This window comes from Crocuta crocuta, unplaced genomic scaffold (genome assembly GCF_008692635.1).
Source record: "Crocuta crocuta isolate KB4526 unplaced genomic scaffold, BGI_CrCroc_1.0 scaffold131, whole genome shotgun sequence".
In the NCBI taxonomy this organism is placed as follows: Eukaryota; Metazoa; Chordata; class Mammalia; order Carnivora; family Hyaenidae; genus Crocuta; species Crocuta crocuta.
In genome coordinates, this window is record NW_027528977.1 from 9,768,289 (window position 1) to 9,786,161 (window position 17,873).

General features: G+C 36.6%; 1 protein-coding gene across 2 annotated transcripts in view; it reads right to left on the reverse strand.

Annotated features, from left to right (window-relative positions):
* Nucleotides 1–17,873, reverse strand: part of NSD1 (nuclear receptor binding SET domain protein 1) — a 140,560-nt gene that overhangs the window by 44,648 nt on the left and 78,039 nt on the right. For both annotated transcript variants that reach the window (XM_077757238.1, XM_077757239.1), the window contains exons 6-9: nt 7,514–7,638; nt 4,955–5,225; nt 3,667–3,776; nt 695–770 (exon numbers count right to left, since the gene is read on the reverse strand). In XM_077757238.1, coding sequence (XP_077613364.1) covers nt 695–770; nt 3,667–3,776; nt 4,955–5,225; nt 7,514–7,638 — 582 coding nt within the window. The remainder of the gene's footprint in view (nt 1–694; nt 771–3,666; nt 3,777–4,954; nt 5,226–7,513; nt 7,639–17,873) is intronic.

Below are 17,873 nucleotides of genomic sequence, written 5' to 3' on the forward strand. Positions count from 1 at the left end.
GAAGCAACCACAATGGATCAGACTGAAATGAAGCTCCCTTTTTCAAGCATATGCTCAATCACCAAAGATCATAGATGTGGTAAAAGAAACTAAGACTATTTGTGAAAGATTGGCTTAGATGACTTGTAATTTCCCTCTCAACTCAGATTCCATTATTTTCTGTCCTACAGAATAAAAACTGAATCAAAGCCAAGAAAGTATTGATAGAGTTGGAGAACCATCTAATAAGAAAATTAAGTAGATCATTTTTCTCTATTGTTCCTACCAGTTCCTTACTCTAACAGAATTCTAATTCAAGGATTCTAAATTCGAAATCCATTAATTCTAATTTCAGCATGAAGCCAAAGACGACCAGCCAATTTTCTAGTATCATGCATTCTACTGGGAAGCATATTTTGGACAGTCTTTTTTTTTTAGGTTTACTTATTTATTTTTAAGCAATCTCTACACCCAATGTAGGGCTCAAACTCACAACCCTGAGATCAATAGTCACATGCTCTTCCAACTGAGCCAGCCAGGAACCAAGTCTTCCAACTGAGCCAGCCAGGAACCCCTTGGGCAAACAAGTCTTAGAAGTTGCAACCTTGCTGGTCTTGATTACATATGTAACAACTTTTCTAGTTAGCTGACAAGGTGCTTCACAGTTGTTTCTGCATTACATTTTCTCAAACATTTAAATCTGAAAAATACGCACCTCCACCAAACTCTTTAGAATGAGATGCAGCACGTGATTCATTAATGTCATTCTCCAAGTGACCAGCTTCATAACACTACAAATAAATAAAATGCAACAGGTTTACAAAGGAACAGAAAATAAACCCTTTATATTATATGCCAAAAGTTGAACTGTCTATTGTCAAATACAGAAATCCTGGCTGTATTAAAATTTAAAAAATGGTATAACGTGACGGATTGAACAGAAACTGCATGGGGAAAAGACATGACATAAAACTCGACGATAAAAAACACAACTCCAAAAGACTCATACAAAACACCTACTCCTTTAAAAATAGGGGATAAGAGGTGGGTGGGCTTATGCAGCAACTCTCAATATGTCAAGCAGATAAAGAACGCTGCTCTGACTGAGGTGATAGACAAAGAGAAAGAAAGGGTATGTTACCAGAGACCGGCCCATCATCTGTTCTGTTCTACACCACTGTGTATTTAAAATCTATTTTCTTAAAATTGCATTTATACCCATTGTTTTTACAAAGACATACTTACTTGGTGAATTCTAAATATTAAAGATCTCTGAATCAGTGCTTGCTTCTGTAACACATATACTAGAATGCTCTACAACCACAGAATGTCTTTCTGATTTGAGTGGCTGCAGGTTAATGTAAATGAAAGGAACATTAAAATCAAAACAAAACAGGGGTGCCTGGGTGGCTCAGTTGGTTAAGCGTCCAACTTTGACTCAGGTCATGATCTCATGGTTTGTGGGTTTGAGCCCTGCGTCAGGCTCTGTGCTGAGAGCTAGCTCAGAACCTGAAGCCTGTTTCAGATTCTGTATCTCTCTCTGACCTTCCCCTGCTCACGCTCTGACTCTCAAAAATAAAAATAAAATAAAAATTTTTTCTTAAAGACATAAAAAACTTTTAAAAATCAAAACAAAAAACTCAGACATCAAGAGTAATTTCCTACATTTTATTTCCCTACTAATAATGTCTGTATAAATTAGTTCCAGTCCAAGAAAATGCCTTCTCCTACAATAAAAATATTCTTCAACATGACTGTAAAACAAAATTTAGTGGCCACAGAAAGTCAACATAATGGATGCTATTCTTGCTGTAAAGGTGCTAAAGCTTGGGGTGAAAACAATATGTATAGCAGCAATTTTAAAATGCTCACTATATAAATTAGCCAAACTATTCACTTAATGTATGTCAGCTACATATCGATAAAACGGGAAAAATCATTCACTTAATTGGCCCAAATGCTGATTTCTTTAAAGTCTGTCATTATCTCACCTCTAGCAGTGATGACATAGCCTTACCTAACTCACCTTGTATAAAACTACTAAATTTATCAACTGATTGCAAATGTCCCTTCCACGCTCAAAATATTCAACTGAATCCCAATTTCCCTGTCCCTGACAATCTACCTCTTCCAACAATCTTGAAAATGGCTAAGATTTGAATAAGACAAGGCTAGGGGACAAAGCATTGCAGAAGGAGACAATCATAGCCTTATAAGTGTAAAGTGCAATGAGAGGATGATGATTTGGAGACATGATACTGTCACTGATCATTGTACAAACTGCAGATAAAGTTCAGAGAGCAGATGAACCTAAGAACTGAAAGTCTAAGTCCTAAGACAAAGTCCCAGTCTTAGGACATGGACTGAGAAGAATAAAAGAATTAAAGGATATAATGCAGCCTCATTTTAAATGAGGTACAAGGGCGCCTGGGTGGCTCAGTCACTTAAGCGTCTGACTTCAGCTCACCTCATGATCTCACGGTTCAGGGGTTCAAGTCTGCTTCGGGCTCTGTGCTGACAGCTCAGAGCCTGGAACCTGTTATGGATTCTGTGTCTCCCTCTCTCTCTGACCCTCCCCTGCTCAGGAGGTCTCTATCTCTCAGAAATGAACAAAAAAATTTTTTTAAATTTTTCAAAGAAATAAAATACAATGAGGTACAAAAACACAAATAATGAATTTTACATTTATATGCTAATCGACATGAGTGAATATCTAACAAAAACAAAACCTAGGGTTCTTAATAGGATTAAATGATAGAAGGCTGCATAGCTAAGTAAAGAAGTCTAAAAACTCAAATTATTTGTGATTTGATTGCAATCTCCATTTTTTCTTTAATCGGAAATCTGTGCATCCTAACTACTGAACTAATACTTACCCTGAGTTAGTCCTCACACATATGGGCAACAGGATGTTTCTTAAAAATTAATATCCAACTATTATCATTATAGAATTAGAAAACAATCTTCTACCTCCATCTACTATTTAATGATGCTTTCTTAGGGGCGCCTGGGTGGCTTAGTCAGTTAAGCGTCCGACTTTCGCTTAGGTCATGATCTCGCGGTTCATGGGTTCAAGCCCCACATCGGGCTCTGTGCTGACTGCTAGCTCAGAGCCTGGAGCCTGTTTCAGAGTCTGTGACTCCCTCCCTCTCTGACCCTCCCCTGCTCATGCTGTCTCTCTCTCTCTCTCCTAGAAATAAATAAAACATTAAAAAAAAAAAAATGATGCTTTCTTAGCTAATGAAAACCAAGTCTGCAAACTCAAAAACTTAAATTCAAATGCTTCTATCTGGTTTATAATTGAGCTGAGTCTTTTCTGAGGTGGTATGCAGATGAGCAATGGGATAAGAGTAAGTTAGTGGCTTACAGACAGAAGTGAAGTAGAAATCAGGTAAGAGTTTTTGAGCCCAGAAAAGAAATGACAACAAACACAAATTTTACCAATCTTAAAACCTCTTTTCATTTTCATTTGAAAAGAAAATCTAAAACCAACTGATAAACGTGTCCACACAAATGCAAAACAGTCTCTCAATATGGCATCTCTGAGACCAAATGAATATACTCTAACATTCTATAATTTCTATGTTAAGTGTGCATCAATGTAGCTAAGTATTACTATATGATTTGTTTTTAAAATGTATTTCCATTTCGTTTAATCATATTTTAGAACGCACTAAAATAACATACCTTTTTAGAAAGGCCAAGATCCCCTTTCTTGGGCATAAATCCCGGGTCTAAATCGTTGGATTCAAGAAGTTTCTTAGTTGGTTTTCTCTGACGTTTACTTTCATAATTTCCTGAAATGCATGTTATCTTTTCATTAGATGATTTAGAAACTGGGCACATGCTACTTAAAAAAAAAAATCTATACGTCACATAAAAACGAATCGCCATAATTTTTGTTTTCCTCCTCGTCTTCTGGGTAGTAACAGGATAGGAATTTATTTATTCTAAAATAGTAATTAACATAAAACAATAGTTCTCAATGAGGATACAAACTAATGTGAAGATATTTTTATATAACTCTCTCATAAAAGGACTAAAGGAAAAATTAAAAAGGTAGAACTGCTCTTATAATAATTAATTGGTAGTAAGGAGAATAAGGTGAAGTAGAGCCTGAATTTAGGCATAACAGCACCAAGATTTCAATATTTATTGTGCTCCTAACCAAATAAAAGAGACATTTACTTTGTAGGGCTGTTCTTAAGAATTATATAAAAGAGCCTAATAACAGAGTTTGGTACACAAATAAATACTGAAATAGTAACTATCATTATTACTCATTTTTAAGTCTTTTTGATTCTGCCTTGATTAATAAGCACAACTGTGGTACTTTTATTTTCTTTAAGGAATAATATCACAAGCTATTGTTAGGAATATAAAAAAAATTACATCCGAAATTTTCCTTCAGTGACTATAATATTCAAGAATCAGAAGGTAAATTAAAGACCATATGTTTAGATCCAACTCCCAAAAGGTTGACATGTATAAAAGGATGATAAAGTGAAAATCAATTGGTAATTAATTTCAAAGGAATATTTACAATTAGCTGCTTACTATGTATCAGGTAAATTACATTATGATGTCCATTTTATATATGACAAAACACGTTGAGAGGGGTTAAACAACTTCCTAAGTAACACAAGGATTGGTGGAGTCAGTATCTGAAGTATAAGTTTCATGTTATAGTGTGTAGTGCCCCTCCCCCAAGCCCTGTTATCCTGAGTGTTGACACACATGGTGGTTGATCAACAGTCTTGAAGAGTAACAGTGTAGTAAGGAGAATAGTTTTTAAAATATTTCTTCTGGACAGTGTACCACCAATTCATGGCCACTGAATTATATTCATTTGGCCAGCACTTTTGGGATTTCCCAAGAGTGGGTAGTTTGTTGTACAGAGATACACCATTAGCTTTTCATCACAACATACTAAAATCCTATCCACTTACATACTGAGATCCCAACCCCATCTTACCTGGTGTTTTAACTAGCAATTCCTCAGACTCAAGGGCAGGCCGTGGAGAGACTTCCGGAGCCACAGGCACAGACAAGGTCAGCTGTGGCAACTCAGCATGTCCACCTCCAAGTTCTGACTGAGCCACAGGCCCTTCCAAAAATGGAGCCTCCCGTTCAAGAACTGGAGGCTCTTCTTTGGTTGAAATCAAAGAACTCTCATCCACCCGCTTGTTCTGAGCACTAGATCGACATCGGGCTAAAAGGCTTTCCTCTTCACAGCGGGAACTTACCTAAGGGCAAAAAACAGAAGCAGAATCCATAGACCAAAGTTGCTTTAATTCCATTGTTAAAAATAATGTACTTAAAAATGAAATTCTGACACATGCTACAACATGAATCAACCTTGAAGACATTATGCTAAATGAAATAAGCCAAGACATAAAAGGATATTATATGAGTCCACTTATATGAGATAACTAGAATAGTAAAATTCAGAGACAGAAAACAGAATGGTGGTTGCCAGGGGTGAGAGGAGAGTAAAGTGGGAAGTTATTCTTTAATAGGTAGAGTTTGAGTTTGCCAACATGAAAAGAAGTCTAGAGATGATGGATGGTGGTGATGATTGCACAACAATGTGAATGTACTTAATGACAGAGAACTATACACCTAAAAATGTCTACAATTCTAAATTTTATGTTGTATGTACTTTACTGTGATCTTTTTTTTTTTTTAATGTTTTATTTATTTCTAGGAGAGAGAGAGAGAGAGCGTGAGCAGGGGAGGGTCAGAGAGAGAGGGAGTCACAGACTAAAACAGGTTCCAGGCTCTGAGCTGACAGTCAGCACAGAGCCCGACGCGGGGCTTGAACCCACGAACCGCGAGATCATGACCTAAGCGAAAGTCGGACGCTTAACCGACTAAGCCCCGGAGCCCCGGGAAACACAGAATTTGACATCCAGGCTCTGAGATGACTGCAAAAACCCAATGAAGGGCTTGAATCCATGAACCGTGAGATCATGACCTGAGCCGAAGTCGGACGCTTAACCAACTGAGCCACCCAGGTATCCTTAATGTTTATTTATTTTTAAGAGAGACAGAGACAGAGCATGAGTCAGGGAAGGACAGACAGAGAGGGAGACACAAAATCAGAAATGGGCTCTAGGTTTCAAACTGTTAGCACAGAGCCAGAAGCAGTGCTAAAACCAACAAACTGCGAGATTATGACCTGGGGTTAACATGGACACTCAACCGACTGACCCACCCAGATGCCCCACACATATACTTCTTCTTGATCAAAGGGGGCAAAATATGACTTAAAAGAAATTAGTCAGGACTGTGGACAACTGGATGTTAAATACCTTCTAATGTCATGTAGTATATGACACAGTAGCACCTATAATTTAATCTAGCTAAAATTGTTTAACTTGAATCCATCAAATTGTTTTCAATTCAACAAGGAAAATAGAGGATAGATTAGTGACACCTTTGAAGAAGCAATCATACAAATCTAGGAGGGGATACTGTAAAGGTATTCACTCTCATTACTTAGAATGAGTCATAGAACAGGGAAGTTGTTCTGGATTTAAAGAAATTTAAAAAATATAACATCTAGATATAATGTGTAGTCTTGGAAAGGATAAACCAAATACAAAAGTCAGAGGACAAGTGAGGATATCTAAATATGGATTTCTTATTAGATAAACCAATCTTATCAGATATGGTAATGTTGTATCAGTTATGAAGGGAAATGTTCTATTTTTTAGAGGTGCATATTATTTAGGGATTGAAGGTAAAGTGTCTTAAATTTACTTTAAAGTACTTCAGCTTAGGGGCACCTGGGTAGTTCAATTGATAAAGCTTCTGACTTCAGCCTAGGTCATGATCCTGCTGTTTAAGCCCCACATCATGCTCTGTGCTGACAGCTCAGAATCTACAGCCTGTTTCAGATTCTGTGTATCCCTCTCTCTTTCTGCCTCTCCCCCATTCAGGCTCTGTCTCTTTCTCTCAAAAATAAACAAACATTAAAAACAATTTAATAAAAAAATAAAATACTTCAACTTAAAAAAAATGAATTAAGGGGTATCTAGGTGGCACACTCAGAAGACTGTGCAACTCTTGAACGTGGGGTCATGAGATCAAGCCCTAAGCTCGGTGTAGAGATTACTTAAATAAAAATAAAACTTCAAAAAAACTGAATTAATAAAGCAAATAAGGTATCAATAACATTTGCTTTATGATCCTACCATATAGATTTATATTCTATGATTTTTCTAAATACTTTATCCTAAATCATTACTCTCTGAAAGGGGAAAATTTTTTGTGTGCACACACACTATATACACATATACATACACACACACAAATATATATACATTACTATACACAGTGCATAGACACATTTATACATTTCCTGTATAATTAGCATATTCTAAGTAATGTGCCAGAAACTGGAGATAAAAAGCTGAAAAAGCAAGATCCCAGTTAAGAAATTTATTATCCCATGCAGACAAAATATAATATTGAAGACAAAACTGCAGCATCCTACAAAGACTGATGAAAAGACTATGTTGGAACACACCTTGTGCACCTGTTCCTGTACCTTCTTTTGTTTTTTCTTAGGAGCAAATATCTGATCATATTCTTCTGTATATTCCAAAAGCCACTTGCTTGGCTTCCTAAGACGCTTCTTCTCTGACCGCACAGCTAAAAGAGGAACAAGTTCATATTAACCAAAAAGTTAGAGAACTGTTTTCATGCAACCATCCCTGCACTCTCAAAGTTACAGAGATGGGAAACTTTGAAAAAACACTCTGCTTAAGCTCCAAAAGGCTAAAAGTAGATTTCCTATGGTTTCTAATATGCAAAAGTTGAGAGCAAAAAGACCTGTGTTGCTCTATACACATACACATAGCCCATCTGAAGTTAAGGAAAAGATTAAATTGAAACTAACTGGTATTCTTGTGACAAATACACCTAACATTAAAATATAGTCTAAATCAAGCAAATTCAAAAAATACATCATGAGCTATTTTAATAACATCCCTCTGGATTTTGCAGAATACTGCATGGATATTCAGATGAAAAATTTACCTAATCATTACTACCATGAGAATTTCAAAAGCAATTTACACAACTTCATATCATGGTTGTAGTGAGTTTCACATTAGAAACCCGAGGAATATTTCTAAACAGAATCATTTAAAAATATGTAAATAATTATACATACACTATTACCTCAGTGACATAAAAAGTATATGCCATGTATGTCAAAGTCAGGATAAAAAAAAGAGTTTAGGGTACCTTAAAAAGAAAAAACTTGTCATATTTTATGGTCAAATTTTGGAAGTATCATACCAATTTTCATTGAATTAATGGTAAAACAATGATCTATTATAGTTTCCTGACAAAACATTGTCCCAGCTTAACATGCGATCATTCTTTTATGAGGTTTTTTGGAAGCAAATGCTAATCAGTACAGAACATAAGATACAGTCTACTCAAGAGGCAAGAGGTATTTCATTACACAATGGAAATAGGAAATAATTTCTGCCTCAGCTGAATGTGGCAACACTGACATTCCGTCAATAAAAAAAAAATGCAGAAGTTGAGACTAAAATGAAAAGGTCAAACGACAGCTTGGCAAAGGCTTTTATTCCTTAGATATAAGCCATAAAACTGTATTATGATAAGATATGGAAAATAATTTTTTTCTAACTCTCCTGTAATTTCACAGTAATAATATACCACTTAATTATTTCAATCTAATATATAAGGAGTTGAAAACTTATGTTGAGGGGTGCCTGTGTGGCTCAGTCAGTTAAGCATCCAACTTTGGCTCAGGTCATGATCTCACGGTTCGTGGGTTCGAGACACACACTGGGCTCTGTGCTGACAGCTAGCTCAGGGCCTGGAGCCTGTTTCGGATTCTGGGTCTCCCTCTCTCTCTCTCTGAACCTCCCCTGTTCAGGCTGTCTCTCTCAGAAATAAATAAAACATTAAAAAAAAGGCAAAAATCTTATGTTGACTTGAAAACCTGCGTATCAATTTTTAAAGTAGTTTCATTCATAAGTACCAAAACTTGGAAGGAACCAAGATGCAGGTGAATGGAAAAATAAACTCTGTTATGTCCAAACAACAGAATATTACTCAGCACTAAAATATCAAGCCATGAAAGATATTTAAATGCATATTACAAAGTGGAAAAAAAAATACGATATGAAAAGACTACATACACACTACATGATTTCAACTATATGACATTCTGGAAAAGCCAAAACTATAAAGACCATGAAAAATGGTTATGGGGTAGGGAAGGGACACATAGGAGAGATAGAGGGATTTAAAAAATAAGCAGAACACAGAGGATTTTTAGAGCAGCGAAAATAATCTGTAGGATATCATAATCATGGAAATATGTCATTATACATTTGTCCAAACCCAAATAATGTACAACACAAAGAATGAACCCTAAGGTAAACTGTGGACTTGGGTGATTATAATGTGTCAACATAAGGTTCATCAATTGAAACAAATGTACCACTCTGGTGAGAGATGTTCATAATAGGGAAGGTTGTGTATGTGTGTGGACAAAGTTGGCAATCTATGTGTCTTATCCTCAACTTTGCTGTGACCCCAAAATTGCTCTAAAATATTAAGGTATTGGGTGCCTGGCTGGCTCAGTCGGTTAAGTGTCCGACTTTGGCTCAGGTCATGATCTCAGTTTGTGGGTTCGAGCCCTGCATCAGGCTCTGTGCTGACAGCTAGCTCAGAGCCTGGAGACTGTTTCAGATTCTGTTATCTCCCTCTCTCTCTGACCTTCCTCTGCTCATGCTGTCTGTCTCTCTCAGAAATAAATTTAAAAAATTAAAAAAATTTTTAATAAAAATTAAGGTATTAATAAAAAATAAGTTAATGGTAGAGGCTGAAATACTTATCAAATTTATATACCTACAGAGCTCCCACTATAATTATGGGGCTTGACCTTTCAACCAATGCAATTATCTTAACATTTTTAAACCATGAACCTGTAAGTGACCGAAATTGGTATTTCCCAAGCAAGTATTTCAAAAGAAATTTAAAAACCCTTAAGCCAACCAATTACTTAAAATGTTCCCCTCAAATAATATCTGAAAAATCTTAGAGCAAAGAAATAAGCCAAATAGATCTTGAAATAAATATACATCTGTACCTGTGGCAGTTGATGGGTAATAACTTTATGCTCTGAGGCAAATACATTATGCCTTTAATGTATTCCCATTAGACATAGCCTCCAAGTTTTTTTTAAACACCAACAGCATTTTTTAACACATAAGACCAAAGAAATGGCAGGGGATAACAGGGGTTTACTATGCCCAAGTCACAGTTCAGCCATGTCACATTCATGAATTTCTAATCTTCACTTCAACACAAGGTAGGTGATAACACCCCCATTTTACAAAAAATGTAACTGAGGCTAGAAAAGGAAAGTGCCTTGCCTAAGTCCATTGAAATCAGTCCATTATTTAAGTGGCAAGGCAATGATTTGAACCAAAATCTGTCCACACTCCAAAACTACTGGGTACTTTTTACTAAAACCTATCCCTATACTGTCACATCATATCACTTTAACCAGTCTCCCTGCCACCATCTATCAATACTTTCCCATACTAATTAAAACTCAGTCCTAAAGAGGTTGTGTTCTCTCCTTTGTTGTCTTAATTTTTTTTTTAACGTTTATTCATTTTTGAGAGACAGAGACAGTGTGAACAGGGGAGAGGCAGAGAGAGAGACACACACAGAATGTGAAGTAGGCTCAAGGCCCTGAACTGTCAGCACAGAGCCTGACGTGGGGCTCGAACTCATGAAGTCGGATGCCTAAATGACTGAGTGGCCCAGGCACCACTCTCCTTTGTTTTAAAAGGTTGCACAGGCTAATCCTTCTTCCCTTTCCTCCTGAAGCCTCTGACCCCCATTCTATCTTTGAGTTCACTTCTCTCAGAGTAACTTCTCAGATTAAACTTTAGTCCTCCAGTTCTCCCATTTCCTTGAGATCCACAAGAAAATCAGCAAGGACACAAAAGACTGGAAATTAAGAGGAAAACTATGTCTGACATACCTATTTACCTATTATGTTCTTGCACAAGTGCATGTATTGCTCTTCACCAAGTTATATACAACGATCCTTTAAAGGTTTAGGGTTTGGCAAACAACCAATGGGACTATCTTTTTTATGAATGTTTTTATTTTTGAGAGAGAGAGACAGAACATGAACAGGGGAGGGGCAAAGAGAGAGGGAGACACAGGATCTGAAGCAGGTTCCAGGTTGTCAGCACAGAGCCCAATGCGGAGCTCCAACTCACAAACCATGAGATGATAAGCTGAGCTGAAGTCGGACGCTCAACCGCCTAGGCCACCCAGGCACCCCTAATGGGACTATTATTGTAAATAATGTCTTATTGGAATACAGCCATGCTCACTTATCTGCCACTGATTTATGACTGCTTTTGTGATACAAAGAGTTGAGAGTGACAGAAGACAGTATGGCTTGCAAGCCTAAAATATTTACTACCTGTCTTTTTAAGGAAAAGATTACCAATCCCACCCCCTCCCTTAAGTGTACAATAGAATAACGCCCTGTAAATAAAAACAGCCTTGTCATAATTGAATGACTTAAAACCTAAGATGCTTCCTGAGTTTGTTTCTTGTCCTCCTCAACTACTCCTGACACCACAACCCACTACTCTCACATATGTTCTCACCTAGATTACTCATCCCACAAAACCACTTTTGAGCTGAAAGAACCAGAAGAAACTCACCATTTCCAACTACTCTACAAATGGCTAAAAGGAACTCATTTGCCAAACATAAAGAATATCAAGAACAAAAGAGGAATATGACCTTTCGAAACTAAAGGTAAATACTAAAAGGTAGAAAATTACAAAAGCTAATAGAGGAATAAATCATGCAATCCTCAATATATGGCACAGAGCAAATATGAAACTGAGCAGGAGCCAAAATATGATCATCATTAAGTTTCTTGGCAACTATACATCAATTCCTAGCACAGAGCCAGGACCTGTTGAAAAGAATGGAAATAAATTGTTCATACAGGACAAGCTTAGCAATGTCTTTTTTTGACTGCATAGTATATACATACCAGCTGAAATAATGAAATATCCATAAAGTTAAATCAAACAAGTTTCCACGAACTGAAGATACATAAATAAAATGTGGTTTACCTATACACTGGAATTCTATCCACCAATAAAAACCAAACTATTGAGGGACGCCTGGCTGGTTCAGTTGGTTAAACATCCTAATTTGGCTCAGGTCATTATCTCGTGGATCATGAGTTTGAGCCCCATGTTGGGCTCTGTGCTGACAGCCTGGAGCCTGCTTTGGAGTCTCTCTCTGCCCCCCGCCCCGCCTCCCGCTTATGCTCTCTCAAAAATAAACAAACTTAAAACAAAAACAAAATATCGATACATGCTACAATATGGATAACCAGAAAAACATTATGCTAAATGATAAGAGCAAGACACAAAAGATCATATAGTGTATGATTCCATTAATATGAAATGTCTAGAAGAGGAAACTGGGGGTGGGGGGGGGTTGAAGGTGGAATCAGTAGTTGCTGGGGATAGAAGTACAAACAAACTATAAGTGGGATGGAGGGCTCTTAATGGGTAGAACAAATGTTCTAAAACTGATTTATAGGGATGGTTGCACAACTCAATAAATTTACTACAGATCACTTCCTCATGCACTTAAAATGTGTGAACCTTATGGTATATAAGCTGTGCTTCATCTCTTTCTCAAGATAAACTTTAAAAAACAAAGGCTGAATTACAAATTTTTCTTTTCCTAACGAACTACATTACAGTACAAAGAGCTACATCATTCCTCACTACACATTATTAGCCCTTGTCATACACCTACTTTCCTAGTTCAGAAACCTCAGAGGCAAAAGAGATAAAGGAAGGGAACAAAAAGGCAAAAGTCCACACATTTCTTCATAATAAAGTTACTCAGCCCAACTTCCTGTTGAAAACAAATAAAAAATGCTGCAAAGTGTCTTTAAAACTACTTTAAAAGCAGCAAAGCAGAGACAAGACTGTAAAGAATACAAACCCAAATTATAAAGTAATAACTAGAGAAATAAAGCAATGAAATGGATTTTGTCCTAAGGACTTTTTTTGTGATCCTGCTAAAGTATATGAGGCAGAAGTTTGAGAGAATAAACTAGTTATTTGAGGCCTCAAATAACTCTATTCTCAGGGCTACAGTACAGCAAAAGAACACTATGTCCCAGCTTCCAGTAGACCACAAGGAAAAGTACCTTGGCAAGAAGTAGAAGGAGAGTAGGAGAGAGAATAAGTCCTTGAGAAGCTGTGACTGGTCCACCTGTGGATTTGTAGCCCCCATAAGAATATCAAGCAATTAATACATCATGTTAACAGAATAAAGGGCATAAAAAGGAATGATAATCTCAACAAACACAGAAAAACTATCTAACAAACTAGGAATAAAAGGCAACTTTCTAAACCTGAAAGGTCATCTATTAAAGTCATAGCTAACATCATAGTTAATAGTGAAAGACTGGATACATTTGCCCTAAGATACGGAACAAGACAAGAGTGCCTGTTCACTCCATTTATGCTTAACACTGCACTGGAGGCTTTAGCTAGGGCAATTAGGCAAAAAGAAAATAAATAAGTAAATATATAACCAGACTAGAAAGGATGAAGCAAAAGTATATTAGTTAATGACATGATGATGGGCATAGACAATCCTAAAGAATTCACAATAAAACATACTAGAAAAAATGAGTTCAGCAAGGTTCCAACATGCAAAATCAATATACAAAAATCAAGTGTATTTCAGTATACTTGCAATGAACAACCCCAGAATTAAATTAAGAAAAAAATCTCATTTATAACAGCATCAAAAAATAAAATTAGGGGCGCCTGGGTGGTTTAGTCAGTTAAGTATCCGACTTCAGCTCAGGTCATGATCTCCCGGTTCGTGGGTTCAAGTCCCACGTCAGGCTCTGTGCTGATAGCTAGCTCAGAGCCTGGAGCCTGTCTTCAGATTCTGTGTCTCCCTCTCTCTCTGACCCTACCCTGCTCACGCTGTCTCTCTCTCTCTCTCTCTCTCTCTCAGAAATAAATAAAACATTTTTAAAATTTCGAAAAAAAATAGAGCAACTAGGCAAGAATTACAAATAAAAATATCCAAATTGGTAAGAAAAAAGTAATATGGTCTCTGTTCATAGATGACGTGATCTTATATGTAGAAAATCCTAAAGATTCCACCAAAATATTAAAAAATAAAAAGGTAAAGGGGCGCCTGGGTGGCTTAGTCAGTTAAGCGTCCGACTTTTGCTTAGGTCATGATCTCGCGGTTCGTNAAGGTAAGAACAAATAATTGCATAAAGTTGCAGTATACAAAAATGAGCTTTAAAATTTTTTTTAATGTTTTTATCTTTAAAATCAGTGGCATTTCTATACACTAATAATGAACAATATAAAAAGAAAATTAAGAAAATAATCCCATTTACAATAGCATAAAATAGAATAAAATACTTAGGAATCAGTTTAACCAAGGTATGAAAAACTTATGCATGGGCAATTACAAAACACTGCTGAAGTTAAAGACAAATAAATGGTAAGATACCCACATTCATGAACTGGAAGACTTAATACTGTCAAAATGTTCATACTACCAAAGAGTGATCTTCAGACTGACTGCAATTGCTACCAAAACCCCAATGGCATTTTTTTGCAGAAATAGAAAAAAAAAATTTGAAAGTGCAACTGGAATCTTAAAGGACCTCAAATAGTCAACAATGGTAAAGAACAAACATATCCAGTTTTTAAAATATATTACAAATCTACTTTACAATATGATATTCCCATACAGACCCCATACAGACAAACATCTAGATCAGTGGAACAGAAAGCAGAGTACAGAAATAAACCCATACTTGTAAGGTCAAATTATTTTTGACCAGTAATGCTAAGACTAAAAAAAGAGGAAAGGGTAGTCTCATCAGCAAATGGTGCTGGGAAAAGTGGATATCAACATGCAAAAGAAAGATGGATCTTTATTATATACTACATACAAAAATTAACTCAAAATTGGGGTGCCTGGGTGGCTTAGTCGGTTAAGCGTCCGACTTTTCGCTTAGATCATGGTCTCGCGGTTCGTGGGTTCGAGCCCCGCGTCGGGCTCTGTGCGGACTGCCAGCTCAGAGCCTGGAGCCTGTTTCAGTCTGTGACTCCCTCTCTCTCTGACCCTCCCCTGCTCACGCTGTCTCTCTCTCTCTCTCTCCTAGAAATAAATAAAAACATTAAAAAAAATTTTTTTTAATTAACTTAAAATTATATAAAAAACATAAATCTAAGATCTGAAACTATGAAACTCCAGAAGAAAAAGATTCAATTCATGAATGAAAAGAGCAACTATTTCTTTGATAGGATAAAAAAGCACAGACAACAAAAGCAACAATTACACTAATCTGACTATATGAGACTTAAAATTTTATGAACAGCAAAGGAAACAACTAACATAATGAAAAGACAACCTACAAAATGAAAGAAAATATTTACAAATCATATACCAAAAATAAGGGGTGATCACCCAGATTAAACAAGTCAGTAACAAAAGAACAACCCAATTCAAAACTGGGCAAAGAACTTGGAGAGAAATTTCTTCAAAGAAGATATACAAATAGCCAATAAGCATATGAAAAGATGCTCGATACCACTCACCAGGGAAATGCAAATCAAAACTACAATGAGACATCAACTTACCTCTGTTAGGTTAGCCACCATCAAAAAAATAAATAACAAGTGCTAGTGAGGATGTGAGGAAATTGGGACACTAGTGCACTGTTCGTTGGATTATAATATGGTGCAGCCACTATGGAAAACAATATGGAGTTTCCTCAAAATATTAAAAATGGAATTATATGGGGCGTCTGGGTGGCTCAGACGGTTAAGCATCCAACTTCGACTCAGGTCATGATCTCAAGGTTCATGGGTTCCAGCCCCACGTAGGGCTCTGTGCTGACAGCTAGCTCAGAGCCTGGAGCCTGCTTCAGGTTCTGTGTCTCCCTCTCTCTCTGACCCTCCCCTGCTCAAACTCACTCTCTCTCTCAGAAATAAAACATTTAAAAAAATTTTTTAATAAAAAATAAAAATGGAATTATATGACCCGTTCCAATTCTGGCATACATTTAAAAGAATTGAAAATGTGGTCTCAGGGGCACCTAGGTGGCTCAGTCCATTAAGCATCTGACTGCGGCTCGGGTCATGACCTCACCCCTCATGAGTTCAAGCCCCTCATTGGGCTCTGTGCTGACAGCTCAGAGCCTGGAGCCTGTTTCGGATTCTGTGTCTCCCTCTCTCTCTACCCCTCTCCCACTCATGCTCTCTCTCTCTCATTGGGCTCTGTGCTGACAGCTCAGAGCCTGGAGCCTGCTTCGGATTCTGTGTCTCCCTCTCTCTCTCCCCCTCTCCCACTCATGCTCTCTCTCTCTCTCTCTCAAAAATAAATAAACATTAAAAAAGAAAAGAAAACATGATCTCAAAAAGATACTTATTTGCACTTCCATGTTCAATGCAGCCTTATTCATAATAGGTAAGTTATGGAAGCAACTTAATGTCCAATCTCAAAGTTCCACTAGTAGATGAATAGATTTTAAAAAATACATGTTATGTACATACAATGAACTATTATTCAACTCAAGAAAGATGAAAATCACTTCACGTGCTAGAACATGGATGAACCTTGAGGACATTATGCTAAGTGAAATAAACCAACCTCAAAAAGACAAATATTACACAATTCCATTTATATGAGGTATCTAAAGTAATCTCACTCCTAAAAACAGAAAGAGAGTGGTTGCCAGGAGATGGGGGGAAAAGGAAATGGAGAGTTGCTGTTCAAAGAGTATAGTTTCAGACATGAAAAAGTTCTAGAGATCTGTTGTACAATAATGTGAACAGAATACTGTAATTTTAATTTGGCACTTGTTCAGAAGGTAAATCTATGTATTTTTTTACCACAATAATAATAATCCATTGCTACATTCTAACTAAAAGAACAAAACACCAAAATACCACATATTGTATGATTCTATTGATAAGAAATGTACAAAAAAAAAAATGGCCTTGAATGATACACTGGACCAGATGGACTTGACATATATTCAGAACTTTTCATCCAAAAACAGCAGAATATACCTTCTTCATGAATGCACATGGAACATTCTCTAACACAGATCACATACCAGGTCACAAAACAGCCCTCAATAAATATCATGATCTCCTGGATCATGAGTTCGAAGCCCTGCCTCGGACTCTATGCTGACAGCTCAGAACCTGAAGCCTGCTTAGGATTCTATGTCTTCCTCTCTCTCTGCCTTCCTCTGCTTACACACTGTCTCTCTCATTCAAACATAAACATTAAAAAAATGAAAAAATAATAATATAAAAGAATTAAGATCATACCATGTATATTTCCAGATCACAATGCTATGAAAGTTGAAATCACAAGAAAAAAATTAGAAAGCCTCCAAATGCAAGAAGTTAAAGAACATCCTACTAAAGAATGAATGGGTCAAACAAGCAATTAAAGAAGAAATTTAAAAATATATGGAAGCAAATGAAAATGAAAACACAACAGTCCAAACCGTCTGAGATGCAGCAAAGGCAGTCCAGTCCTAAGCGGAAAATACATTGCCATCCATACCTATCTCAAGAAACAAGAAAAATCCCAAATATAAAACCTAACTGCACACCTAAAGGAAACAGAAGTAGAACAGCAAAGAAACACCAAGGTCAGCAGAAGAAGAGAAATAATAAAGATTGGAGCAGAAATAAACAATATAGAATCCAAAAATAAAAAAAATAAAAACAGAACGACTCTAAGACCTGTTTTTTTTTTAAAAGTAA